At 40.3% G+C, this 27,745-nt stretch overlaps 1 protein-coding gene across 1 annotated transcript in view; it reads left to right on the top strand.

Moving 5' to 3' along the window:
* The first annotated feature begins 1,438 nt into the window (after positions 1–1,438).
* pwwp2b (PWWP domain containing 2B) overlaps positions 1,439–27,745 on the top strand; it is a 47,608-nt gene continuing 21,301 nt past the window's right edge. Inside the window, exons 1-2 of the mRNA XM_080205597.1 lie at positions 1,439–1,610; positions 5,449–7,092. Coding sequence (XP_080061723.1) covers positions 1,456–1,610; positions 5,449–7,075 — 1,782 coding nt within the window. The 5' untranslated portion in view covers positions 1,439–1,455 and the 3' untranslated portion in view covers positions 7,076–7,092. The remainder of the gene's footprint in view (positions 1,611–5,448; positions 7,093–27,745) is intronic.

The following is a 27,745-nucleotide window of genomic DNA, read 5'->3' as shown; positions in this document are numbered from 1 at the left end:
TACGTGTAGTGTTCAGTCGGTGCAATCTCAGGTATTATTTATTGCTTTTTTTTGCGGGGCGGCGGTTCTTTATTTTTAAAAGCTTTTAGATGCGTTCTAAGATGTCGCTGCAAAGTAAAACCTCATTTAATCTCCTCTTCCTGATCTGCTGAAGGTGCATAGCTCTCGGTTTCAGAATGACCAGTTTAAACTTTCTGGTTAATTGGCTTGTGTGCCTCGTAGGCCAACAGTGTGGATTTATTTATCTATTGTTCTAAAACCAGGGTTGCGAAGTAATTTGAGCCTGAACCTTGCAGGACGAAATGTATGGTTTAGCACTATAGTTTCTTACTGCATATTTTTTTAAAAAGATGGCATGGCTACTTTAAGATGTTGGCAGTTGACTGCATGGCTGTTTAACCCTGCTTGGCTGTATTCGATAGGCCTGTGGCCAATGCAAGAAGCTACATTTTTTTCTGACGCCTGGAGATACCTTTCAATTTTTGTTGAGGATCTCGGAATACTAATTGGTTATAATCCATAATTGAAAGCTACCTACATAAATAGTCCAACGCCAGCAGCTGTTCAGAAGTGCAATATGTATGATTTCCATCATGCAAAGAATGAACACAGCTGAATCCTAATTAAGTGTCTCCAATTTCCCCTGAACAATTCTGTTTGGGATGAGGATGATATTTTAATTGTTTGAACTGCAATGAGAGTCTGTGGCAGTGGATCAGATGTGTTTTTGGAGAGGGACGAATAGAAGATTTAAAAAAAATGGTTTTCTATGAAGTGATGGTGTTGTAACATTTGTTTTGTATATTGCACAGAGGTCTTATTCGAGGTGCTGTTGTAATCTTAGTCGTTTTTAATATTGTAAATAGATTTATGTAAAGTGGTGTTGTAATGTGTTCATTTTGCAGACGGGAGTTGTAATATTGCAAACTGTAGTTATATAAGTGGTGTTGTAATATTGCAAATAGTTTTATATGAAGGGACGGTAGTTTTTATTTTGCAGGAAGGAGTTGTAATATTGCAAACAGTAGCTTTATATGAAGGGATGATGTTTATTTTGCAGAAAGTTGTAATATTGCAAACAGTAGTTTTGCACGAAGTGATGGTGTTGTAATATTGCGAACAGTAGTTTCGTATGAAGGGATGGTGTTGTAATATGTGTTTGTCTTTGCAGATAGAAGCTGTACTCCAACACTGGGACTCCCAGCCTCTTCTGCTGCTGCCGCCGCGAGCTCCGGGGATGGGATGGGGCGCATGCGCCTTCCGCTCCGCTCCGGGCCCTGTGACTGAGCGCCCGGCCTTTTGATTGACAGGTGAAGGGCGAGGCGCGGGCACGGGGTGGTGGGGGGAGGGGGCAGCGCTCGCTCCCGTCTGCCCGCCCGCCCGCAGCGTCTCCCCCCTCCCCCCTCCCCCCTCCCCCACCCACCCGGCGTTACCCCGCTCCCCCCGCCAGCCAACATGGCGGCGCTGAGCCCGGAGCCCGCAGCGGGGAGACTCCGGGCGGGCGCCCAGCTCTCGGTCACGGTGGAACACGTCGTCAGCGGCACCCTGGTGGTGTCCACCAACTTCGGAGGGAGCAGCTTCACCGGCGTCCTGATAGACATGGCCAAGAAGTAAGTCCTCTTTCCACCCCCCTCAACATCTTGAGCTGGGAGTCACCCACATGATAGACTGTGAGCACCAGGCCTTCAGCATGGGGATGGCTGGGTGGATAATTGGCCTCAGATCAAACACGCTGTCTCACTTTTGACCATCTTTTTCAGATGAGGTGGGGAAAATAATTTACGACAAGGTACAACAATTTTACGATGTCCAGTACCACTATTCCCATTGGCAGTCTTGTTCTTTGAATCCTGAGTGTCATCCAGACCAGAATAATTTTAAAGAATTGTTAGCCTCCATAGTTTACTTAATATTCAAATACAATTTCTTCAAAACACTCCATATAATAATTATTTTATTGACACTTGTTATTGCAAACCTGGATTTTGAGAGTATCACCCAAATCAGAATAATTTAACAGAATTGTTACCCTATAGTTTGATAATCAAATGCAAGTTCTTCAACCTAACACCTTTCAAAGCACTCCATATTATCATTGTTATTGGAAACTTAAAATTTTGAGTGTCGTCAGAATAATTTTAAAGAATTGCTATCCTATACAGTTTAATAATCAAATACAATTTCTTAAATATAGCACCTTTTCAAGGAGTGAATGGATATTGCACAATAAACAATTACTTTATATTTACCTATTGACACTTACCTTAATCTTACAGCTGCTATATTTTTTAAACAAATGATTAAATTCAGGTTACAGGAATTGAAGAATTCACTCTACCACTTACAGTATGTAGACCCTCCCCCCATCTTTCATTTAATAAAGTGCAGGATAATCAATATGTAATTAGTGTATCTTCTGGTTACCTTGTGAACTTAAGATTTCAGATGTCATTGTATAATAATTCTGGTCTGAAACTCCAAAGAACTTTGAGTCCCACCTGGAGCACAAATTTTGCATCTTGAATTTGGCTAGGATAAGCATGATATGTTTCATTTTAAGTGTGACTTAAATGACTCAGCTTTTATTAAACAAGGTTCATTTAAGAATACAATAGCACAGTGGTTAACACTGCTGCTTCACAGCTCCAAGGACCTGGGTTCGATTCCTGGCTCAGGTCACTGTCTGTGTGGAGTTTGCACATTCTCCTTGTGTCTGCGTGGGTTTCCTCCAGGTGCTACAGTTTCCTCCCACAGTCCAAAGATGTGCAGGTTAGGTTGATTGGCCATGCTAAAATTGCACCTTAGTGTCCTGGGATGTGTAGGTTAGAGGGATTAGTGGGTAAATGTATGGGGATAGGCCCTGGATGGGACTGTGGTTGGTGCAGACTCGATGGGCCGAAGAACCCTACAATGCAGAAACAGGCTCTATGTTCTAATATGTATAGAAGAAAATTAGCAATAACTTTTACCAATTACAAGCAATGATGTAGTTTAACCCTTAATAATTATTCTAATCACACAAAACTTCCCATAGACAAAAAAAAACACTTTCCACAGGTTTAACACTTCAAGGACTAATACTCATGTGATTCTAGAACTGACTCCTTTGGTTGGAGAATTGAAACCTGACTTCTCAGCCTTGTAACTTCTAGCAGCCCTCTGGATATAACAGAACGATTTGAAGTCAGAACACCAGGAAGATTCTCTGGTCACGCCACCAACAGCAGATTTTTGACTACAGGAAGTTAACAAGTCTTCCTTTCAGTGAACCAGCAGAATTTCCAAAACCAGGGAGAGAACGAAACACTTCTTTTCAGCTTGATGTCCATTCTTAACTAAAACTGCTGCCAGCCAAACAGAAAATGAAACCTTAAATTCACCAGGAAGGAAAAAAAACTGTCCAAAACACATGACCTTTGTCCTAACAATGCAGGGTCATAAAAGATCCCAGAATTAAAAATAAATCAATCCCATTCAAGTAGCAATAAAAGGACTCCTACAAGCAAAGCTGAGAGCTGGAGAGAACATGATTTAAAGAAAAATCTCTTGAAGGTACACAAATGTCACAATTGTCTTTCACATACATTGCCCTTACCTAAAATGCAGTGGAAATCACATGATGCAAAATCTTCATTTAACTGTGGCATAAACATGTGTTTTATTCTGACTGAATGCTATACGTTCATACTTTGTTTAAGGATAGCTTGGCATGGTGTTCATAATATGTCCTGTTGCTCCTTCATTGTGGTAATGAGAGAACTCTGGCTATGTTTTTATAGCCTGTGCATTATTTTAAATGTTGCAAAAGAGTATGTAAATATATTGGCTCAAACTGGAAGAAAGCCTTAGATAATAATAGTGGAGCTCCACCTATAGTTGAGAAATTGAATGTTAAAAGGAAATTTGCAGTTTTTTTTAATCTCAACTTTGCTGTAAAGTACAAATGGCTCTCCACTTTTCCTTGATTCAGCTCAAATTTTACTTGAAGGATACTCTTGGTATTGGATATGTCCTTGCCCTACCATTTTTGGCACTTGAAGAATGAGAGGACAAGAATTACATTTCTGTATTCAGCTTCATAGCATTGGAAATGGTTATATTGTGTTGGATTTTTTTTACCCTTCCACAGCCTCCCTCTTTAGAACAAAAAACTGCAATAAAATCAAACCTAAAATGTTCATCATTGTGGAGCAGCTGCAGTGCAGTTGCAATCCTTTTCCCTGGTGAGTCTACTCTATTAAAATAAAATGCGTGCCATAGGTTCAATCTCAATTGTGCAGGGCCAACATCGACTAGGGCGGAAGTAAGGAAACAAATTGTTAAGTATCAAAACAAACAGCTTTCTACTCTTTATTGGGGGATTTGGTGGTGATAGTTATTCTGGCTGTAATACTGTCAGCCTCCAAGATTTGCTTGTGGAATGGCCACTTGGGTAGGTCATGAAATGTCCCATCTATGTATTTTTCTTGACTTCTTTTCCCCACCCCTCCCCTACCATTGATTTTGGTACTGGGTGGAAGAAGCTGGCTGTACTACTTTGTAAGATGTTCTCAAATTTGAGCTGTTGGCTGGGTGATTGAAGTTTCTCAAGTTCCTTTTTTTTTCAGATTGGTAATTTAACCGTTACTTAATATTCAGCCCCCTCCTCCCAACATCATTTCTCAATTTATTACAGGCTTATTGCAGTTGCAAACCTGGACTTGATTACTTTTGTGTAGTCATCATTTACACCACTTTATAAAAATAAATTGGAGCTGTTGGGTATGTAAACCAGTAAACAGGCATAGATATGCTGTAGTTAATCTTTTGAATTGCTGTCTGAAATATCACCCCAACAAAATATTGTGATTTGGTCTAATTTCTTAGTCTAATTTTTCTTATTCTAACAGGGTACGTTATTTGCAAATGTCACATGTTTAAATCTGCGTCCTTCCTAATGTTTGCAGGAAATAGAATATTGTGGAGAAGTTTTTTTAAAAAACCAGTAGGTTCTGCTTTTTTCTTCTATCTGCCCTTGGAATAGATTGGCCATGCTTATTAAATGAAATGCCCTTCTGAAAACATTTTAATCATGTGATTACGTAGTTGTGTACGTGCCATTTTATCATTGGATTCAAATTTCTTCAGCTTCCATCCCAGACTCTGCCTTTCTTTTGACTCCACAAATATTAGAGTCTATAATCTAGTGAATGTAGACAATAGGATAATATAAATATGACTGGGCTGTCTTCAGTGACATAATCTGCTACGTAACTAAATTTCCATTATTTGAGTTATCCAATTTCAAAACCTTAAGCCTTACAATTGGATTTATCAAATGCAGGTATTAAAAATGAGAATTTTCATGCAGGATTAATAAATGCAATACACAAGTTGTATGAATTATGTTCCGAGTCAGGGTAGCTGTTCATTTTTTTACCTTGTTTCTTGAATACTTGTATTTGCCAGGTCTGGTTTGTATGGTTTTCTCCCAAACCAATTTGCCAAGCAAGACGAGTTTCCTGCAGAGTCATGCACCAGTGAAATCCTCGATGGTAAAGAACAGACAGTCTGTCAAACTGAGTCACAGCCCTGCAATGTGCAATTTTCCAAGATAATAGGCAGAGAACAAGCTTCACCTCTTCAGCCATTAACAGAAACTGTGCCTTGCCTTGCACCTTATTGTGAAGGTGTGCCTCTCCCACAACCATTAGTATTGAGACAGACTTACAATCAATGGGTGCCCCAGCCACCACTTCGGACAATCAAACGTACAAAAAGGCGTCTATCAAGGAATCGTGATCCTGGTAAACTTATTATGAGCACCATTAGATTGCGGCCAAGACAGGTACTTTGTGAAAAGTGCAAAAACACACTAAATCGGGAGGAAGATGACGATGATAAAGATAAACTCAACAGTAAGAATGAGAAAAAGACTAGCATGGAGGAAAATGAAAAGAGGAAATCTGAAGTTATGTGCTGTGAAAATAGGAAAATAAAAAAGGAAAAGAAGGATGATAAATTTTCTGGTGAGCTGGTACATCGAAGCCCAGTGATAAAAATATCATATAGCACTCCTCAAGGTAAGGGAAAGGTTGTAAAAATTCCCTCTCGGGTACATGGTTCAATTGAGCCTTTTTGTCCGAAACGATTATTGCAAAATGAAAGTGTGGACGAGGACAAGAACACAAATTGTGAGGAAATGGAAGTTCTTCCAGAAAAGTCATTCTCTGGTCCACCTGGAACCATTCCAAAGCTAAAACTGACTAGACCTTTGCATTCCAATGCAGACATCCCACCTCCTAGAATTCGATTAAAACCTCATCGGCTCAGTAATGGGGACAGTGTTGCAATTTATAAAGCTGAGCTTGTAGATAATGTAAATAGTGATGTGCAGCCTGCAAGGAGATCAGATAATGGTACATTTCATTCTGAAGAATCTACAGGAAAAAGTTCAGTAGAGACGTCAGGGAGTTCTGGAGAGGAGGACCAATGGCGGTACAAAAGGAGTCGTCGAAGCAAGGATCAAAATGACCTGACTGTGTATTTAAGTTATAGGAAAAAAAGAGCAGATTCGTCAAGTTTATCAGTTTGTAGTAATGATAGTCTAGATGAATCAAAGTCTTCTAGTTCAGAGCTGACTTCACCAGAAGTATGTGATTTTGCACCTGGGGATGATGCATCTGTGTCATCATCTTCCAAAGAAGAAAAGACAGTGCCTCCTTTAACTGTGAGACTTCATACCAAAACTGTAATGAAATGTGTAACAGCTGAAGGCAGGACTATATCTGTTGGAGATATAGTTTGGGGGAAAATACATGGCTTCCCCTGGTGGCCTGCACGTGTTCTCAGCATTAGTATTAACAAGAAGGAAAATGGGGCTCCACAGTGGCAGGAAGCCAGAGTGTGTTGGTTTGGATCACCTACAACATCGCTACTTTCTGTATCAAAAATCTCCCCCTTTTTGGAGTATTTTAAGTTGAGGTTTAACAAAAAGAAAAAAGGGGTATACCGCAGGGCGATAACTGAAGCTGCCAAGGCAGTTGATCACCTGACGCCTGAAGTTCGATCTCTTCTGTCACAATATGAAACTTAACTGAGTCACCACAACAAGTAAGTGACAAACTTTTTCAAATTTTGTACACTCTTAAAATGTTCAAAGCAATTATTCATGTCGAGCTAGGCTATTGCTTCCAATGTTGCTCTCTGTGCAGCTACAGAATCCAGTCAACCAAATCTGCAGATCCAATGTTATTGCAATGCATGTTTCTAGCTAAGAACATGTCTTAAAGCACCAAAATATAGACAAGGAGCCTTTGGTCCAAAAGTCGTTGCCATTACATCATGTCTCATGATTGGACATCACCCTACACCCAAACTGCTGGTGCAGCGAAACAAAATGTTTAAAACCCATTATTGATTAGGAGGTGAGGGGAGATCTCAGAACCAGCCCAGCAGGTAACTGGCCATGTTTTTTTGTTTTGCCATTTTTTTTATAAAATGTGATTTCTACCCTTGCTGGGAAATGGTGCAGGTTTCTGGAGATATGCAGAGAATCATCACTTTAATAAGTCTACAGTCAATACAGGATTTGGGATTTTTGGGCAGATTAGGGACAAAAGATCAAACATCTAAGCCTTCAATTTTGAGCAACTTCTACAGATGACCCCTCATCTTCCTAAATCAACTTTATTTTGAAAAAAGCAGTCTAGTCCTTCAACTATTTCAGGTACTTCCTATCAATTCTATATATCTGTCAAGCAAATAGATCTAACTTTTTAAGCCTTTCATGTGAATAAGTTTATTTAAGCCAAGAGTCATTCTTGGGGGTTTTCTTGGCATTTCCAAAACCTCTAATTCATCAGATGAGTCCAAAACTGAATATGGTATTCTAAATAATGTATTTTTTTAATATTTGAATAGGTCTGTTGATACAACCTAACTGTTTTGCCTAAAGCTCCATGGCAATAGTTATGACCTTTTTTGTTATAAACTATAACGCCAAGGCCAAGTGTATAACACTTCACTTTATTATCTCGGTAAAATACAATTTACTCCAATTTGGCCCATTCACCCAGTAAATCTTTGATGCAACAATTTGCCTTTCTTGGAAGAGTTAACCTCCACTGTCCCAACACCTACATAAATTTTCTTGTCATCTGCCATGATCCTGTTAAGCTGCGCCTGGCAGCACAGCCACTTGGAAGGTAACACACACACCTTGTACATTTAAGTGCAACACAGCTGTGTGTGGACGGAAACCAAAAAAATTCAAGGAAGCATTTATCTTTTGCCAAATTGTGGACCATTTCATGACTAGGTATCTTATGAAGATGCGGCCTTTTCTTAAAAAAAAAGCACTAGCATTCATCCCTGTAAGGACACTACATCACTGGGGTCTTGGGTAGTCCCATAGCCATTAATAACTTCTTGCTTATGTGAATTCAACCAATTCTTGATCCATTATAAGGTACTTCATTAAAGGATTTCTAATGTTTCTGCATCCACCTACTGAGTAACTTTTTAGAAAGTAACAACTACTATGAAACTGCCCTTTTTATCAGCAGCTGAGTGCATCTGGCTCCTTCATTATCTGATGGAAGGAATCACAAGCTGCTCTCTCAATTATTGATCATGTTACCTATAATAAACATTCAACTGAGCCTGTGATCCCCTGACACTGACTTGTTACCTCCTTTGAAAACTTGATCATTCTTCCTCTCCAAGGTACCAATCCCAGAATCCAATAGCCTGTTAAAAGTCGTGTGCAGGGGACTTTTGTAGCAACACGTCCCATCTCTTTCATCACGTTCAGACCTATTGGTCCAGATAATAACCAATTTACTTAAATTCCCTGTGTTTAAAATTTATCAGTTTAGTATTTGCAATTTTCTTGCCTTGCAACCCACAGCTGGTCACTGAGCAATACTCACTGTAGAAGGATTGATGCAAAGTAATTTAAACACTACTGAAATGGATTTAAGATGTGGCAATTTGTTTTGAGGTGTATTTTAAATGGTCTTGCTGATAGCTTTTTAATCTGACTATTTTTCTCATTCCTACCACAATTTCTTTTCTACCTTCATCTCATTTTAGCTGCCCTTTCTTAATTGCATATGATATTTGACTATTCTCTTGTGAATTTCACTCCCCTTAATTTGCAAAAGTGTTTCCTTGCAATGTCTGTTTTGTCTTTTTGGTTTGTGTAGTCTCGTTTCTTGCTTTTTACCACCCCCCCCAAAAATGTTGGGGCGTGGAAAACGACAATTTGCTTTCATGATCTTTTTGTTACATAAAGAATTATATTCCAGGCTAATGGTCTCACCTTAATCCGATTTTGCAAATTTTCAACCAGTTTTATAAATTTGACCTTCGAATACTTTTCACTGTATCCCAATACATGTGACACATCTTCAGTGTATAAAATTGACCCTCACACATTATCTTGTATATTTGATGCTGACAGCTTGCAATTTATTCTACAGAACCACATCCCCTTGGCTAATGCACATTACACTTGGCCCAATTTGGTTTTGAGTTTTGAATATAAATGTGATCCTAACACCAACTTGAGGAAGATATGGTGGCTCAGGCAGGGAATTGGGGAATTATCTTGCTTTAGATTGTGCAGAATTGGAGGCCAAAAATGGATTTGAATTTTTTTTCCTATCTTTATAGGATGGCAACTGTTGGCATATTTACAACTAAGCTGACTTGTGACAAGGATTTAGTCATGCTTGTTTTCCATACAGTCTATATGAATTTAAACTCTGGTGTGGGTTTTTTTTCTGAATAGTTTGCATAATTCCAGTACCAAATGCATTCATGCACTGAAGATGGTTTCACTTCAGACTTTTCTGCAAGTTGCTAAGTAATCTAATATCCAACATGTTGCTTTGCATGAGTAGTACCCTGAATGGAAAAACTTGCAGTTTTTGGTATAACTTTTGAAAATAATTGAATGCAGTTGTACAGATGTTTGTACTGCAATTAAAAATTCTCTGTGACATTTCTAAGCTCTATTAATTTGAAATGGGTAAAGTTTTTGTCTATGATCTTTTCTCCAAACAGTAAAAAGTTTGACATTGGGTTTTGAGCAAGCGAAAGGCTGAGGGGAAGTTTGGGGGGGGGGGGGGGTGGGTGGGGGGAAGAGTCGTCATTGACACCGCCTCAGGCTACATCTTTTTGTTTAAAAGCAGAAGAATTCATTTGCTGGAACTCTGAAATTTTAAAAATACACTAAGAGCAGTATCTGTAGAGAGGGGAAACACTAATGCTAGAATCCTACTGCCCTGCCTGCTACAGGAATCGGAGTGGGTGAGGGGCAGGTGATGGCAAGATCCATTGACCTCAGGTGGGATTTTCTGGTCGTGGGTCGAGTGAGGCTGGAAAATCCCACCTTGTATATCTCTATAGATGCTGTGTGATCTGCTGAGTGTTTCCAGCATTTTCTGTTTTTATTTCTAATTTCCATCAGCTGTATTTTGCTTTTTCATAGAATCCCCACAGTGCAGAAGAAGGCCATTATGCCCATCAACCCAGCACTGAGGACCATCCCACCCTAGCCCTATCCCCATAACCTCTCGCATTTACTCACTAATCCTCCTGACACTAAAGGGTAATTTAACGTGGCCAATCAACCTAACTTGCACATCTTGGGACTGTGGGAGGAAACCAGAGCATCTGGAAGAAACCCACGCAGATATTGAGAGAATGTTCAAACCCCACACAGTGACCCAAGGCTGGAATTGATCCCAGGTCCCTGGTGCTGTAAGGCAGCAATGCAAATGATCTGTGCCATCCAGTCGAATAAACTACCACTCCCTTTGGCTTGCATCGTGAAATTTTACTGTCATTTAATCTCCCCTGCTCTCCACCCTACCACAGACCCTTCCTGTTTTTCTTTTCCCTTACTTAAACCTATTATGTTTCTAACTTTTCCCACTTCTGATCTGAAACGTAGTTGATTACTGTTTCTCTCTCCACACATACTGCTTGACCTGCTGAGTACTTCCAGCATCTACAGTCTTTAGTGGTTGAAAGTTAATATTGTGAAAGCTGGAAATCTGAAATAGAATCAAAAATGCTGGAAAGGCAGGCCTGGCAGTATCTGTAGAGGGAGAAACAGTTAACATTTCAGGTGGAAGACCTAACTTGCTGAGTATTTCAAGGTTTTTTTTTTGCTTTTTCATAGTTACTTGGTTTTGGGTTTTATGGACTTGAATTCAATGAACTTGATTTTCTGACTAAATAATTTATAGTTATGCTTTATAGTCACATTTGCGCTGGTCAATTCCAATGTTTTGTGAAGGATGCAATCTTAAGAATAGCTTTTAAAATGCCACGTCTAAATATAGAGTAATCTCTCTCTAAATAGATTTTGATTATGCTGCGTGGAACTTGTCTGTTCAGTGTGTTGATGTCAAATGCAAGATACTTTTGTCATTCAAGATAACTCACCTTTATGATTTAATGCATTCTAACTTTCTCATCACTCATATTAACCTTATTCTATTCATTGGGCTTAAAATAATTTGTTCAGTGACAAATGGCAGTGATTATGATAAGGACACTACCCTGCATTGTTATAACAAGGCTACTGGGAGAGAGACTGAGGTTTTGAATTGATTTGGCAAATGGCTAATGCTGGCCGCATGGCAGCTTCCTATTCTGTAAACTTGTTTTTATAATGTTTGTTAAGCCCATGCATGAGAATGTAAAAATTAATTGATACCTCCTATTAACCCCTGTAAGTTATGAATATACTTGTGTCTGGAGGCATTATACAAGAACATCACATATTTATTATCTTTGTAATATTGTAGTCTTGATGGTTAGTTGAAACACAAGGTAGCTTACCAGGTGTAAAGTTGCTAATCAGCTTTGCCTTGAATGTGACTTTGTCAACAACTTATTAGGATCTCTTTCTACATCCTGTTTACCTGGCAATGGATGAATGCTGCACAGCTTTATTGTTGATCTGAGCAGATGTATGTTACTGCAGCTTATCTCCATATCTTTAACTTTGTTTGTGGCCTGCTGTGTTTGATAGGGGAGGTGTGCAACACTGCGCCTAGGAAATGGAGGTGTAGAATGCGCAAGAGACAAGGATAAATGGGTGAAGTTTAGATTAAACAAAGTTAGAAATGGTGTACTTAAGACCTGGTGCTGGGATCCATTTTTTTTAGAATTCAGTAGATCATTTGGATTCATGTGAAAGTAATATCTTAACTTGACACCCGGTTTGGAAGATTTGAAGGGCAAAGACCAGTTAATTAGGCAGAGAAGTTAAAAAAATGTTTTTTTAATGTTTTGAAGGCATGTAATGTGAATGGATGGTGAGCTGTGAATAATTCCCTGAAAGTAAGTTCAGATTGGATTTTATTAATAGTGTAAAAAAAATCAGATGTATGCAAAATCTCAGTTCAAGGACTGTGTGCATGACTGCCTTAAAAACTAGATGGCATAGATTTACCATGGTGAAAAATTGTAATTATCAGAAGATACTTTTAATGCTTAGATTTCCACTTGGACACAGGAGGAGGTTTAGTACTACTGCCTCATGGTGCAAGGGATCCGGGTTCAATTCTGGCCTCCGGTCACTGCCTGTGAAGTTTACATTCTGCGTGGGTTTGTTCCAGTTTCCTTCCACAGTCCAAAGATGTGCAGGTTAAATTGATCGGCTGTGCTAAATTTACTGTTTAGTGTCAGAGGAATTAGGGTAAAAGCGTGGAGTTACTGGAACAAAGCTTGTGGTGTGCAAATGCGATGAGCCGAATGGCTTCCTTCTGCACTGTAGGGATTCTATTATTCTATGATAAAACTGCGGGGCTTTTATGGAACAGTAACGGAGCAATCGTCCATTTCAGAATAAAGGATTGTTACAGCATGAAATGATGGAGGCAGAGCTGGTTTCAGAGCAAAATTTAGATGAAGATACAAGGCTACTGGGAGAGAGCAAGACAGTGAGGTTAAGTTTGAATCGATTTGGCAAATGGCTGATGCTGGCTGCATGGCAGCCTCCTGCACTATGTTCCATGTCTTTAATGCAGGCTGAGCTGCACCTTACATGCAGCTCCCAAAAGTTCTTAAGATTTCTGGAGAATCTTGGAATATGATAAATTTCTGATGTAGTCCATGGGTTTTTGATTCTACATAACTTTGTCTCCAATGCAATATCAAAATCGCATCAAGGAGCCCTAGCAATACTGGAATCAATGGGAATTGGGAAATCTCTTCGGTTGGAGTCATACCTAGTGCAAAGGAAGATGGTTGTTGAAAATCAGTCATTAGTTGGAACACATCACTGCAGGTGTCCTTAGGGTAGTATTCTAAACGTATTCATCTTCATCTGCTTCATCAATGACCTACCTACCTTTCATCATAAGATCAGGAGTGGGGATGTGGAATCATCAGTGAATAATGTTCACTGTTTGCAACTCTGCCAATACTGAAGCTATCCATGTTCAAATGCAACAAGATCTGGACAATATCCCAGACTTAGACTGACAAGTGGCAAGTATCATTTGTCAAAACAAGTGCCAGGCATCACCCCTTGACATTCAATAGCATTACCAGCACTAAACCCCTATATCAACATCCTGGGGGAGGGGGGGGATTTTCCCACTGATCAGAAACTGAACTGGGCTAGCCATATAGATACTGTTATTACAAAAGTAGTGCAGAGGCTAGGAATCCTTTGGTGAGCGACTTGCCTTCCAAATCTCCAAAGCCCTGTCCACCATCTACAAGACACAAGTCAGGAATATGATGGCATACCCTCCACTTGTCTGGATGAATGCAATTCCAACAACGCTCGAAGCTCGACGTCATCTAGGGTGAAACTGCCCATTTGATTGGCATCCCTTCCTCAAACATCCACTCTCTCCATCATTGACGCACAGTAGTGTATGTTTGCAAGATGCACTGCAGGAAGTTACCAAGGCTTTTGGACACATTCCAAACCCACATACATCTAGAAGGACAAGAGCAGCTGATGCATGAACACCAGCACTTGGAATTTCCCCTCTAAGCCACGCAACATCCTGATTCGCAAATATAAAGACACCAGAGAACCACCTAATGAGGGCAGTTAGTGATGGGAAAAATATGCTGGCCTGGCCAGTGAAACCCACATCCCATGAATGAATTAAAAACTATATAAAATGAGTTGTCTGAAATATGTGGTTCATATGGTGATGTCTTGACAGCAACCAAGGACTGAAGTGGCAGGACAGTATAATAGCTCTGGCGTATACTTGACTCCTACTTTGTGGAATGGTACATCATCTGTTATTTTGTGTGCACAAGATTTGGATTTGATATAATACTCGAGTTAAAGAAAAATGTTGGTCTGTCTTGTAATGACCATCATCTATCTGTTCATTTACTCATTTTTGAGGTTAGCTGTTGTCACTTTCCTATGTGACATATGGTCTTGGAAAGCGGGATGTGCAGTATTAGCCTTACGGATCTAATATTTGTATGGAATTTTTTTGTTAAAATTGCCAAGTTCCTATTCCTGATTTCTTTAAGTTAAACCCTGTAGACATCATACACAGTTCAATATCGCCACTGCTAGCTGCCAAAGTTTGCAAACAGTGGCTGGGTAAGGTGCCAGAGGTCACTGACACCCTGGAACTATACTTGAGGTAAGAGAGATTCCAAAACACCATCTTATTTACTTGCTACAGTTTAACTAGTTAAAGTAATTACTGGTCTCAACATTTCTATGAAATTGCAGTGTTACAATTTTTTGGATTTTGGCACTATCTATCCTGTTTTGGTTCACAAAGAATTGAAATTGGGTTTGTCCACACCTGTGGAGAGGGTGTTCAGAGCTCTGTGGCATGATTCACCTCCCTCTGGCTGAAGAAATTCCTCCTCATCTCGGTTCTGAAGAGTCATACCTTTTTATTCTGAGGCTGTGCTCTCACCCTTGTCTCGCCTACTAATGGAAACATCTTTCCCACTCCACTCTATTGAGGTCTTTCAGGATTCTAAGTTTTTCGATGGGCTCCACCCTCATAAAGTCCATCAATACAAACCTAGTGCCCTCTTTATTCCCAGGATCATTCTTGTGAAGCTCCTTTGGACCCTCTCCAGGGCCAGAACATCCATCCTTAGAAATAGGGCTCAAAATTGCTCATAACACTTCAAACGTGGTCTGACCAGAACCCCATAAAGCCTCCACAGTACATTCCAGTTTTTGTATTCTAGTCCCCTGAAGAGAAAGGACCATTAACAATATCAAGTTGGCTGGTAGCATGATCAAGGAAGCAGGTGGGGGATCTGAAAGAACTAAAACTAATGAACTGAGAGCTGACAAGTACCTTGGGATCTTAAAGAAGTGGTTGCAGTGATAATGGATGTATTTGTTTAATGTTCCAAAATTCTGCAGGTTCAGGAGAGGACCCAGCAGATTAGAAAACTGCAAATGTAACATTTCTATTCAAGAAAAGAGCAAGACAGAAAGCAGGAAACTCGAGACCACTTAGCCTAACATCTGTCATTGGGTGCAGGCTGGGATCCAAGGAAGTAATAATGATTTTCTAAATATCCTAATATGTTATAACCTCTAGACTGGCAATACCAGTTGTCCTGGAATTGTTTTGAATGGACTTGAGCAATTCACAATCAGTTTAGAATGGTACGTGAGGATGGAAATGTGAAATATACAGTTTGGATAAGTGAAACAATTTTTTTATTGCTTTATAATATCACTTATGCTTTTTTGTGTGTGTATATATTTATAGTGTTTTCTGGTTCACATACTTATGGGGTTAAGCATTCTGATAACATTCTATAATCTGAAAAATGACTTGATCTTGGACATTGTACATTATCAGGCAAAGACAACATGTTTTATGAAAAGGAAATCTTGTTTGACAAATTTGTTGGCATTCTTTTGAGAATGTAACAAGCATGACCACTACCATCTACAAGAGCAGCAGTTACCTGGGAACACCACTACCTGGAGATTCCCCTCCAGAGTCACTCACTATCCTGACTTAAATGTATCACTCTTCCTTCACTGCTGGGTTCAAATTCTGGAACTCCCCCTCTAACAGCACTGAGTGTTCTTACACCTCAGGGATTGCAGAAGTTCACCACCATCTTCTTGAAGGTGATTAGAGATGGGCAATAAATGCAAGTTTAGTCAGCAATGCCTATGTCTTTCCTACTATATAATAAAGCAGGGTGGATAAAGGGGAACTGGTAGTTGTAGCATATTTGAATTTCTGAAATGTTAACACAAGGTCACCACACAAGATAATACCTTGTAGTTTCAGAGGTTGATTCATTAGTATTGATTTGTGGATTGATTCACCACCCAGAAACAGTCAGGATAAATCCATAGAATCCCAGAAGTGACCATTTGACCTATTGACTCTCTGAAAGAGTATTTTACTCGGACCCTCTTCTGCACGTGCACTGTGGCTAATCCAACTTACCTACCTATCTTTGGACTGAGGGAGGAAACTACAGCATCTGGAGGAAACCCACACAGACATGGGAAAAACGTACAAACTCTACACACTCGAGGCCAGAATTGCCTCTGGCACTGTGAGGCAGCAGTGCCTAGCCACTGGTGTCTAAATGGATCAATTTTCAGGTTGGCAAACCATAACCAGTGGGATGGCACAGGAACATTTGCTGGGACTGCAACTATTTACGATCCATATTAATGTCTTGGATGAGGGGATATTGTAACTAAATTTGCTGACAATATGAAGTTGGGTAGAAAATGTTTTTTGCAGACTCTGCCCACCAAAGGATAAGTAAGTGGGCAAAATGCTGGCAGATGGAGTATAAGGTGGAGAAATGTGCCTGTCTACTTTGGCAGTGATAGTGTATTTGATATAATTATTAATATATTTTAAGGGGAATGTTTATGTCTGGAAGGAAAGCAGCTCAGGTTTTGGGAGAGCAGGATAAATTACTCTTTTCAGTCTTGCAACAGCGAATGGACTTTAGTTTACTTCAGCTCCCCTGGCGTTTGATTGTGATTGACAGGGTCATGTGTGATATAGTTTGTGCAGTCCTCTGTCTTTTGCAGAAAGCAGTGAGTTGCAGTTGAATTTAGAAGGATTTTGCATGCTTCTGGAACACTCTCTCGCACAAAGCTCCAAGACTCTTCACAAATGTTAAAGCAAGAGTGCCTAGGTTTGCTAACTTTATTTGAAAGTGAGTTTGATCAGTAATGAATGCGGCTTATTTGGAACTGGAACAGTCATAAGCTAGAAAGTGAAGTTGCTTCCTTTTTTAACCACTGAACAACATTTAATGGTTAAGGTGATTCATTTATTAGAGTCCTATTTAAACTGCATTATTAAATAAAATTTCTTTTACTATAAAAGATCCATACTTTGTCAGTGAAATCACCTATAGAGAAAAATATCCTAGCCTCTCATTTATGCTAAAATAGAAAAATTGTTGGGGTCTAGCCTGACTTCCTAAAGTAACTTAAGGTTCTGGTCCAACGCGCTAACAGGCAGGCAGAGTGGAAAAGTAGGATACTTAAATGAAGGGAGGGGTTGTCTTCGGAGAGGTTGAGAAGGTTGGGTCTACACAAGAGTTAGAGGTGATTTTTTTTTTTAAACAAGATTGAGGGGACTGGACAGGGCAGATGCTAGGAGGAGGCCTTGTGGTCAAGTAGTGACTTACTGCTGAACCGGAAGTTCCAGGTTCAAGTCCAACACCAGGACTTCTCCATAGAAGGAGAATTTATTGTAGTTCTTATGGACTGATGATCAGCTCAATCCTTCTACCAGTTCCTCCACTATTCACCAGAAGGGAAAAAAGTTGTGGGTATGAAGTTACACAAAGGCTAGATGTTGAGAGGATTTTCCCCCTTTTCTGTGGAGGAATCTGAATCTAGGGGATGCAATAAAGGATCTCCCATTTAAGGGAGAAATAAGAAATTCCTTCTCTGGAGAGGTTGTTAATGTTCAGAATTCAGTACTGTAGAGAACAGAAGAGCCTTGGTTGTCTTTTTCATTATAGTGAGCATCACTGTCAGGGCAGCATTTAGTTCTTATACCTACTTGCACTTGAGATGGTGATGAGTTTTGAACTGCTGCAGTCCACGTGGTGAAGTTGTACCCTCAGTTCTGTTAGGAAGCGTGTTCTAGGATTTTGACCCAACGACTAAAGGAATGACAAGATAGTTGGAAGTCGGGCTGAGTGACCACCAAGTGTGACAGTTGAGTAGATGTCACAAACTATTTGATCTGTTGGGGAAATCCAGGAAAAAAATGCATGTCCACAAAAGGCTATTTGCGATAACGGTATTGAGTGATGCAAGGAATCTTGGTGAAAGGAATTGAAGTTGTGATCTAATTGACTTGAGTCACCTACCAAAGTGCTGGAGAATTTCCTCTAGCAGTTCTCTGCAGGATATTGGAAATCAAGTGGGAAGACAAGTGAACGAACTCCAGCATCCTTACCAAAATCAATTCCTCCAGCATTGCAACCATAATCATGTAAAATTAGCCTTGATGGACTGGATGTTGCATCCATGTGACAAATAATCGGATTCTGAAATGGCTTGAGGATGACGCCTGGTCTTTGAGAATGGAGAAAAAGTTTTAAGGTTACTGTGAAGTGGGAGGAAGTTGCCACAAACCATACTGTATGACAGTCTTTAATCCACAAACCGCAGTGAAGTTGGAAACTGACTACAAACGAAAAGTGATGTAAGCGAAGGGGAGGAATGATGGAAAAGAGAACCCCCACCTCTTTTATCTCAGGCAAGCTCTTGCACCATACTACCCAATGACCTGTGGCTCCAGCATTAACCTGTTGAGTCACCTGAGGAAATAAATCTTGAAGCCTGCCAGGTGTCACCCTTGTCTTGAGAGACTGATAGTCATCTAATTGAATGGTTAAACATAGTGTTAAATGGCCTACTCTTTTTGCCAGCTTCCAGTGTTCCTATTTGTCTTTTTAATATGAAAATAAGTCTTATAGTAAAATAATGCTGCTGCTTTCAGAGGTGAGCTTTTGGCTAAGGTATTAAGTTGCCCCCATCTTCCTGTTAGATGGAACTAGCTGTTCAGTGGAATAGGGAGTTTTCCTGATCAACTCTTCTTTCTTCATCCAAAAATAGATTTTAAATGGTAGTTAATTTTATTTGAGTGTCGCATCATGCTGAATGCAAAATTGGCTTCCACATTTGCCTACAAGTAATTTACAGTTGCATGATTAATCGGTTGTGACACAATTTAGGATGTCCTGAAGATTTAGTAATGGCTTTAGGTAACATCCTGGATAAACGTTTAAAAATTCACTGACCCAATTGTGTTGCTATCTTGTCTTGCCTGTGTTGAATTAGCCCAGTGGAATATGATGGGAACGTAGACAATCCTGTTTTCCCTTTGGGGCAAGTGTACGTGGCAGTGGTTTCTCTATTGTTCTTGGTGAATGGACCAAAAATTAGACTGATCAGAAGAGTCTGCAGCCAATAAAAATAGAGCTGATGTGAGAATTGATGGAGAATCCCATGGTCTGTCCTCTAAGTAGATTTTAAATTTCTGTATTTGGTTTTGACTCCAAAGGAATTTTAAATGTGTACCTTTAGTCCTGGACATGTAGTTAAGCATACAAGTACTTGTTGGAAGGAGGTAGCTTTGGTTTTATACAATGGTTGATTTAATAAATGCTACTATATAAATATCAGTTGGTGAACATAAGAACTTGAAGCAGGAGTAGGCAGTTCAGCCCTTGAACCTGCTTCACCATGCAATACAATCATTGCTGAGCTCATCTCCACCTCAACTCTACTTTCCTGCCCACTCTCCATAACCCTTTGATCCATTGCTAATTAAAAATCTGTCAGTAATGTTCCAGCATACACTGCACTCTGGGGCAGTGAATTCCAGATTCGTGACCCTTTTTGAGAGAAGTAATTTCTCCTCCTGTTTGAAATCTGCTACCCTTTATCCTAAAATTGATTTTTGTTCCAGATTGCCTCAAGAGGAAGCATCCACTTTTATACCTCAATTAGATCTCCTCTCATTCTTAACTTTACAGAGTGTAGACCTACGCTGCTCAATTTCTCTATCAGACAAACCCCCTCATCTCTGGAATCAGTCTAGTGAACTTCCTCAAAACTGTCTCTAATGCTACTACACCCTTCCTGAAATAAGGGGATCAAAACTGTACACAATACTTCAGATACAGAATCACCAATCCCTTGTGCTCGTCCTTTAATTATGAATGCCAAAACTCCATTTGCTTTCCTTCTTAACATTTGCTCTATCTGCATACCAGTTTTCTATGACTCATTCACAAGGACACTCTGAACCCTCTTCAGCAAAGCACCTGAAGTCTCTCTCTCTTTAGATAATTGCCTTTCCATTTTTCTGACAAATGGATAACCTCGCACTCATCCACGTTAAATACCAACTGCTACATTTTGGCCTACTCACCTAACCTATCGATATCCATTTGTAAATTTTCTATTTTCTCATAGCAATTTACAATCCCACCTATTTGCAGATGTCACCAAAATTCGATTTATAGTAACTTCTGTCCCTGTATCCAAGTGACTTGGTATAGATTAGAAGTAGTTGGAACCCGAGGATCAAATCCTGTGTCACCCTACTAATTACATCTTGCCAACCGGAAAGGTCCCCTTTATTCTGACGCTCTGCCTTCTGTCAGTTAACCAGTCTTGTAACCAAGCCAATAAATTACCCCAACCCCTTGTGTATTTTGTAAGTTCCTCCCATTCTGTTACCTCTGCATTACCTGCTACTATTGGGATGGTGTAAGTGTCTGCCACTGTGAAAACTTGAGAGACAAAATATCGATTTAGCATCTCTGGCATTGTATTCCCCACTATTAACTCCCCAGTCTCAGCCTCCCAGACCAACATGCGCTTTTGCTTTCAACCGCTCTTGGTGTGAAATTACTACTGTGTCGCTTTCTTGTTGCAAAGTAACAATTTAAAATGTCTGCCATTATCTGTCTTTTCATAGAATCATAGAAAAACTACAGCACAAACAGGCTCTTCGGCCCACAGGTTGCGCCGATCATATCGCTACCTACTAGGCTTACCTATAACCCTCAATCCTATTAAGTCCCATGTACTCATCCAGAAGTCTCTTAAAAGACCCTAATGAATTTGCCTCCACTACCACTGAAGGCCGCCGATTCCACTCACCCACCACCCTCAGTGAAAAATTTTCATTTAGAATACCATTATATGTTTTCAAAAAGGCCAGATTATTTCTGATCACTTGCTTTTAAATACAAGTGTAAACATTTTTGTGTTGATTTTGATGTTTTCACAAGCTGTATATAAGTAGTGTTTCCTACTGCGCAGAGCGATCAGCACATAGTGATCTGGTAACTGAGTGCTAAATTGGGAATTTGGTGCAGACGGTAAGAGGTTTTGCTTTTTGTTTTTTCCCTCCAGTCGCTGGTAAGTGTTCTTGTCTCCAAGCAAGGAAACTGGGATGTGCAGGTTAGAGGGATTAGCGGGTAAATGCGTACGGATATGGGATTGTGGTCGGTGCAGACTTGATGGGCCCAAGGGCCCGTTTCTGCATTGTAGGATTCTATGTTCTAATGTTTGCTATTGCTACATTGAACTTGAATGTTGATTTGAACTTTGATCTAGACTTGTCAGTATTCATAGAAACTGTTACCTCATTCCACTTAATTGTTTAACTCCCCTTTCTGTTACTGCATTTACTTGGATACTCCCTTTTAGATAAGAGAAATATCCAAGCATGTGGGATGAGACCTATCACAGGCACTAGTGTGAATCATGTTTCTAAATGGGCACAATGAAGACTATATAATTTAAACATGACTTCATCACCTGACCTGTGCTTTTTACTGTTCATATATCTTTTTACTTTGATACTTGCAGTGGGATGTTTTGAGATAATTTGAAGGCTTGGAGCATAATATCTTTATTTGTGCGCATTTTAGCATTTGTGACAGCAAATTTAAAAGTAATGATGGTTGATTAATGTAAAGCATAAGGTTTTAAAAGCCCAAAGATTCATTCTAAGGGCCAGTGAAATTTCAGAAATAATCAGTAGCAGGATGGAGAATCAGAGGATGGAATCGAGATTCATCAGTGAGATGTGAAACACAATGTTGAACGTTTGCTGGCAACGATTGAGAGTCTGTAGCCGTTGTAGGTAATCATTGAAATGATTGGATGGTCATTTGACTCCAGGTGTTTAAACAATAAATGCAAAACCTTTATAATCTCAGACTAGCTTCTCTTGCTCATTTAGACAAATAAATACATCTCTAAGGTGGAGTTTAATGAAGTGTTACATTTACAGTGGAAATATGATGGATCAATGATCAGATTTTTAAATTACATTTTTCACTGGGTTGTTCACTAGACTTGGAAAAGATTTTTCTTTTGAAATGCCACTCTTCTCTATTGCAGACTTAAGTGTCTAATTGGCATTTCAAAAAAAGTATTGAACATTAATTTAAAAAAATTAATTTTAAGGAATAGTAAATGCTTATTTTTACCGGTTTGAGGCTGACCAGTATTTTTAAGCTTGGTGTAATCAGTCATACTAAAAAATATTGTCTCCTTCAAAATTCAAGCTGCTCTTTTCGAATGATGCCTTGGTAAAAGCCATTTTGCAGTCAGTGTTCTCCAGATGTGCTCAAGCCCTTTTCTATAGTTGACCACAACTGACATTTAATGTAGCAAACTGCTTCAGAGGCAGTATCAAAAATGGAGAACTATGCTGCAGGAGACATATGGGGAGACCAACAGCTTAGTGAATTTTAAGGACTATCTTAAGTGGAGAAGTAACGTGATACGAAAAGGAAATCGGTGTGAGATGAAGAAAGCCAAAAAGGAAATTTGGTGTGAGCTGAAGGCATGCACAGCCATCAGTGGTAGGGTAATGAGAAGGGATTGCACAAAAGGCCAGTCTGAACCAGTCGTTTTGTAGTGGATAGGTGTGGGCTTGAAGAGAGGGGGAAGTGGTTTTAAATTCCAGTGTAGATTGGCAAGAATAGAGGATTGGGGCATATGAGAAGGGTATGAACAGTTTTAGATGAGTTGAAGTGCGAAGGACGGGAGGCAACCCAAGACGTCATTAGAATAGTAATCTCCTAGGGGTAGACATGGGTGATGAGAGTTAGAAGTAGAGGCTCTCCAGGATGAGGGTTTGGGGTTATGTTCAGCATGGGCTGAATTGGGCAACTCTATTGCAGCACAAGACGCGCTGTGGAGAGACGTGGCATTGAAATGCAGTGATAGCTTCAGTCTTCCCAGTGGAGTGACATGCAGTCCATCATGACTTGAAATCAAACTCCTCTGACAACAGAGGATGCGGTGGAGAAATTAGTGACTGGAGTAAACCACTCATCAGAATCTTTAATCGTGATCCACTGAATAATGATAATCAATACCTTGGCTCCTGCTATCAACTTGATTCGCATTCTTAATATCCTTGCCTAGGCAATCTATCACTCCAACCTCTGCATCTAGGTCAAAGCTATTAATAGCTGTTAATTTTAAGGGACAATACCTGGATCAAGAGTTTTTTTGAAAAACAATGATGTAATACATCAATTTCTTCACTGTTTTCAGTGCGATGGAAGCCATTGGGTCTTGACCTGGAAATTTGTTCCCTCAGAACCATGATCAACTTCCCCTTGTCCTCACTTTCTACCCATCGACTTCGTATTTGAAAGGATGTCCTCTGCCACTTTTGCCTGATGCTGCTACCGCCAAACTGGTTCCCCCCCCCCCCCCCCAAAAAAAAACATTCCAGAGGGGTCATTCTCTGCAACATGCTGGTCCACTCCACTATCACCCCAACATCTCATCTCTTTCCCACAGCAACTTCTCATGCAGTTGCAGGAAGAGTTAATCTGTCCCATTATCAACTCCCTTCTTGCTGTCCAAGGCCCCAGACGCTCCTCCTTCCTGGTGGAGCAGCAATTTATTTGTACTATTTCAAGTTAGTCTACTGTTTGTGACTTGACTTTCTCCCTTTTGAACCTAAGGAATCTATATCTGATTATGGTCACCATTCTCTCATTGATGGCTCACAGCTTCTTCTCTTGGTTTCAAGAGTACATTATTCCAGAAAACTCTCAACAATGTTAGTATAGTGTCTTTCACATAATAAAATGTCACGTGAACCAAATTTGGCACTCAGGTAGCTGAGATATTGGAACAGATGAACAAAAGCTTTGTGCAAGAGGTAGGTTTAAGAACTGTAATAACGCAAGATAGAGGGGTTGGGGGAAAGAATTCCAGAGCTTGGGATCTTGATAACTGAAGGTAGGATGCTCCAGAAGCCAGAATTGAAGGAGCATTAATATCTTGGGAGGGTTAAGTGGTTAGAGGCAACTGGAGGTAGTGAGGAACAAGATTGTGGAAGGATTAGGAAAACAAAAATGCTAAACTAGGAACCAATATAGGTCAGCAAGTATAAAGGTGATGGTTATACGTGGTTGGTGCAAGTTGTGTGTACAGCAAAGTTTTTTTTTAATGATGGGTGGAAAATGCGTGGACGAGGCGGGTTTAGTGATAATACCTGGATGTGAGTTTCAGCTGCAGGTGAGCCAAGATGGAGGTGGATATAGGCTGCTCTGGTGCTGGTATTAGAAAATTTGCTATTTTTTTTTGTGTCTGTAGTATATAGAACATAGAACATTTACAGCACAGTACAGGCCCTTCAGCCCTCCATGTTGCGCCGACCTGTGAAAACCAATCTAAGGCCCATCTAACCTACACTATTCCAATATCATCCATATATTTATCCAATGACCATTTAAATGCCCTTTAATGTTGGCGAGTCCACTACTGTTGCAAGCAGGGCATTCCATGCCCTTTTACTACTGAGTAAAGAATCTACCTCTGATATCTGTCCTATATCTATCACCCCTCAATTTAAAGTGATGTCCCCTCGTGCTAGCCATCACCATCTGAAAGAAAAAGGTTCTCACTGTCCACCCTATCTAATACTCTGATCATTTTGTATGCCTCTATTAAGCCACCTTTTTAACCTCTCTAATGAAAACAGCCTCAAGTCCCTCAGCCTTCCCTCATAAGCACTTTCTACCATACCAGGCAACATCCTGATAAGTCTCCTCTGCACCCTTTCCAATGCGTTCACATCCTTCCTATAATGCAGCGACCAGAATAGTGCACAATACTCCAAATGCGGCCGCACCAGAGTTTTTTTTGTACAGCTGCAACGTGACCTCATGGCTCCGAATCTCAATCTGTCTACCAATAAAAGCTTAATACGCTGTATGCCTTCTTAACAGTCCTATCAATCTAGAACAGACGTGCAGAGACTATTTCCTTGGGTAGATGTAGCTGTTACTGGAGACGTAACTGTAAGGTTTACGGTAGGAGATGTAGGAGGGATGTCTTGGGTAGATTCTTCACTCAGTGTTTGGGGTGTGAAACGGGCTGCCTGCTGTGATAGTGGGGTTGCACACTTTAGGAACTTTCAAGCGGTTAGTGGAGAGGCACATGGAGCACACCAGAATTATAGGGAGTGGGATAGCTTGATCTTGGGTTTGGACATCGTTGAGGGCCGAAGGGCCTGTACTATGCATACTGTTTTACGTTCTATAACCTGGGTGCCAACTTTCAGGGATCTATGTACATGGACACCAAGATCTCTCTGCTCAATCACACTGTCAAGTATCTTACCATTAGCCCAGTACTCTGTATTCCTGTTACTCCTTCCAAAGTGAATCACGTCATGCTTTTCTGCATTAAACTCCATTTGCCACCTCTCAGCCCAGCTCTGTAGCTTATCTATGTCCCTCTGTAACCTGCAACATCCTTCCGCACTGTCCACAACTCCACCAACTTTAGTGTCATCTGCAAATTTACTAACCCATCCTTTCAGCCCTCATCCAGGTCATTTATAAAAATGCCAAACAGCAGTGGCCCCAAAACGGTGGTACACCACTAGTAACTAAACTCCAGGATGAATATTTCCCATCAACCATCACCCTCTGCTGCCTTACAGCTAGCCAATTTCTGATCCAAACTGCTAAATCACCATCAATCCCATGCCTCTATTTCCTGCACTGGGAAACCTTATCAAATGCTTTACTGAAATCCATATACACCACATCAACTGCTTTTACCCTCATCCATCTCTTTGGCCACCTTCTTAAAGAACTCAGGGTTTGTGAGGCATGACATACCCTTCACAAAACCATGTTGACCATCCCTAATAAAATTATTCCTTTCTAGATGATTATAAATCCTATCTCTGATAATCCTTTCCAAAGCTTAGGCGTTTAACAATGTGAAAATTAAGTTTCTCATTATATAAATGTTTTCTTTGCAACTGGCCCCTCTGATCTCCGTGTTTATATATTCCACGGTGCACTAACTGCTATCTGGAGGTCTATAAATAACTGCAAAATCTTGCATCCTATTTTGCTCCATTCTGTCCAGAGTTTCTGTACCTGCTCATCCTTACTGAGATTCCCTCTTTCTAATGCTTTTTATGGTGACATTTGGAATAGGTACAAACATACTGGCAATTTCCATGTCCTTTTTAAAGACTATTTAAGCAGAAATATTAAGTCCAGCCCAGTTTGTAGCTCTCGCCCAACTCTTTCTAAGCTCATTTTGAATTTTTTTTTAATTTGCTGGTTTTATGCTATACCTATCAGTGCCAAGAACATTGAATTTGGCAACAGACCCTCTCCTGATTTTGTGCCAAGATGTTGTTTTCATCTATTCTAATTTATCACTTTCCTTGTTTGGTTTATCTCTTCTGTTGGACTTTGCAGTATTTTATATTGCTTTTGACACCATTTGACCTGGACTGCGCTTTGATTTCTTTTTCAAAGAACTCTCTTGGTCAGTTTATTTTTATTTCTGTCTAAACTGCCGCCATTTCGCCCAAGTTGAGCTGTGCATACATCTGAAAGCTCACCCCATGTCTATGCATAATGTCACGGTGAGTGAACATGACTAGGAAGAGAGAGTTGAAGAAAGATCCTTGTGATTGAAGGGTGGGGTGGTAAGTAACAGTGGAGGTAGAAAAAAACTTAATGCAAATGCTTACATGGAACCAAGAAAGTAACTCCCTAGAACAGGGGACAAGTCAAGGATAGATAATGCTGTGTTCTATTCGGCAGTCCCTCGGAGTTGAGGGTGACTTGCTTCCTTACTAAAAATGAGTTCTCGGGCACCTGAGGATTCCAATGCATGGCCTACAGATTCTCAGAGGTGGGGTAGCAGGTGGGTAGTTGTCGGTTACCACACACTCCTTTTGCCATTGATGCTTGGCATCAGGAATGAAACTGTTGTGTTCAACTCCTTCCCAGATGCTTTACATCCCCTTTGGATTGTCTTGGACCAGGGATTCCCAGGTGATGGTGGGGATTTGCGCTTTTTCAAAGAGGCTTTGAGGGTATCCTTGAAACGTTTCCTCTGCCCCCCTGGGGCTTGCTTCCTCTGGAAGCTCCACGTAGAGTGCTTTTATCTGGAGGCTCATGTGGCCTAATCAAGTATAGTCAGCACTTCAACATGGAGGATCTGGGCCTGAGTGAGAACTTTAGCATTGGTGTGGCTATCCTGCCAACAGATTTGCCGGATCTTGTGCTGGCGGTATATCTGAAGTTTTTTGTGATCCCTGCTGTACGTGGTCCATGTCTCAACTGAATAGGAGGGTGGGAGTCAATATTTTTTTGGAGACCATGAGTTTTGTGTCAAGTCTTGAGGTTCTGGGCTTCAAGCACTTGTTTCCTAAGGCTGTGCTGAACCTCATCCTCCATG

Source organism: Carcharhinus amblyrhynchos, chromosome 17, assembly GCF_965287045.1.
Source record: "Carcharhinus amblyrhynchos chromosome 17, sCarAmb.v2.hapA, whole genome shotgun sequence".
Lineage (NCBI taxonomy): Eukaryota > Metazoa > Chordata > Chondrichthyes > Carcharhiniformes > Carcharhinidae > Carcharhinus > Carcharhinus amblyrhynchos.
Note: the sequence above shows the minus strand (reverse complement) of the source record. Positions and strands in the feature narration are given on the sequence as shown.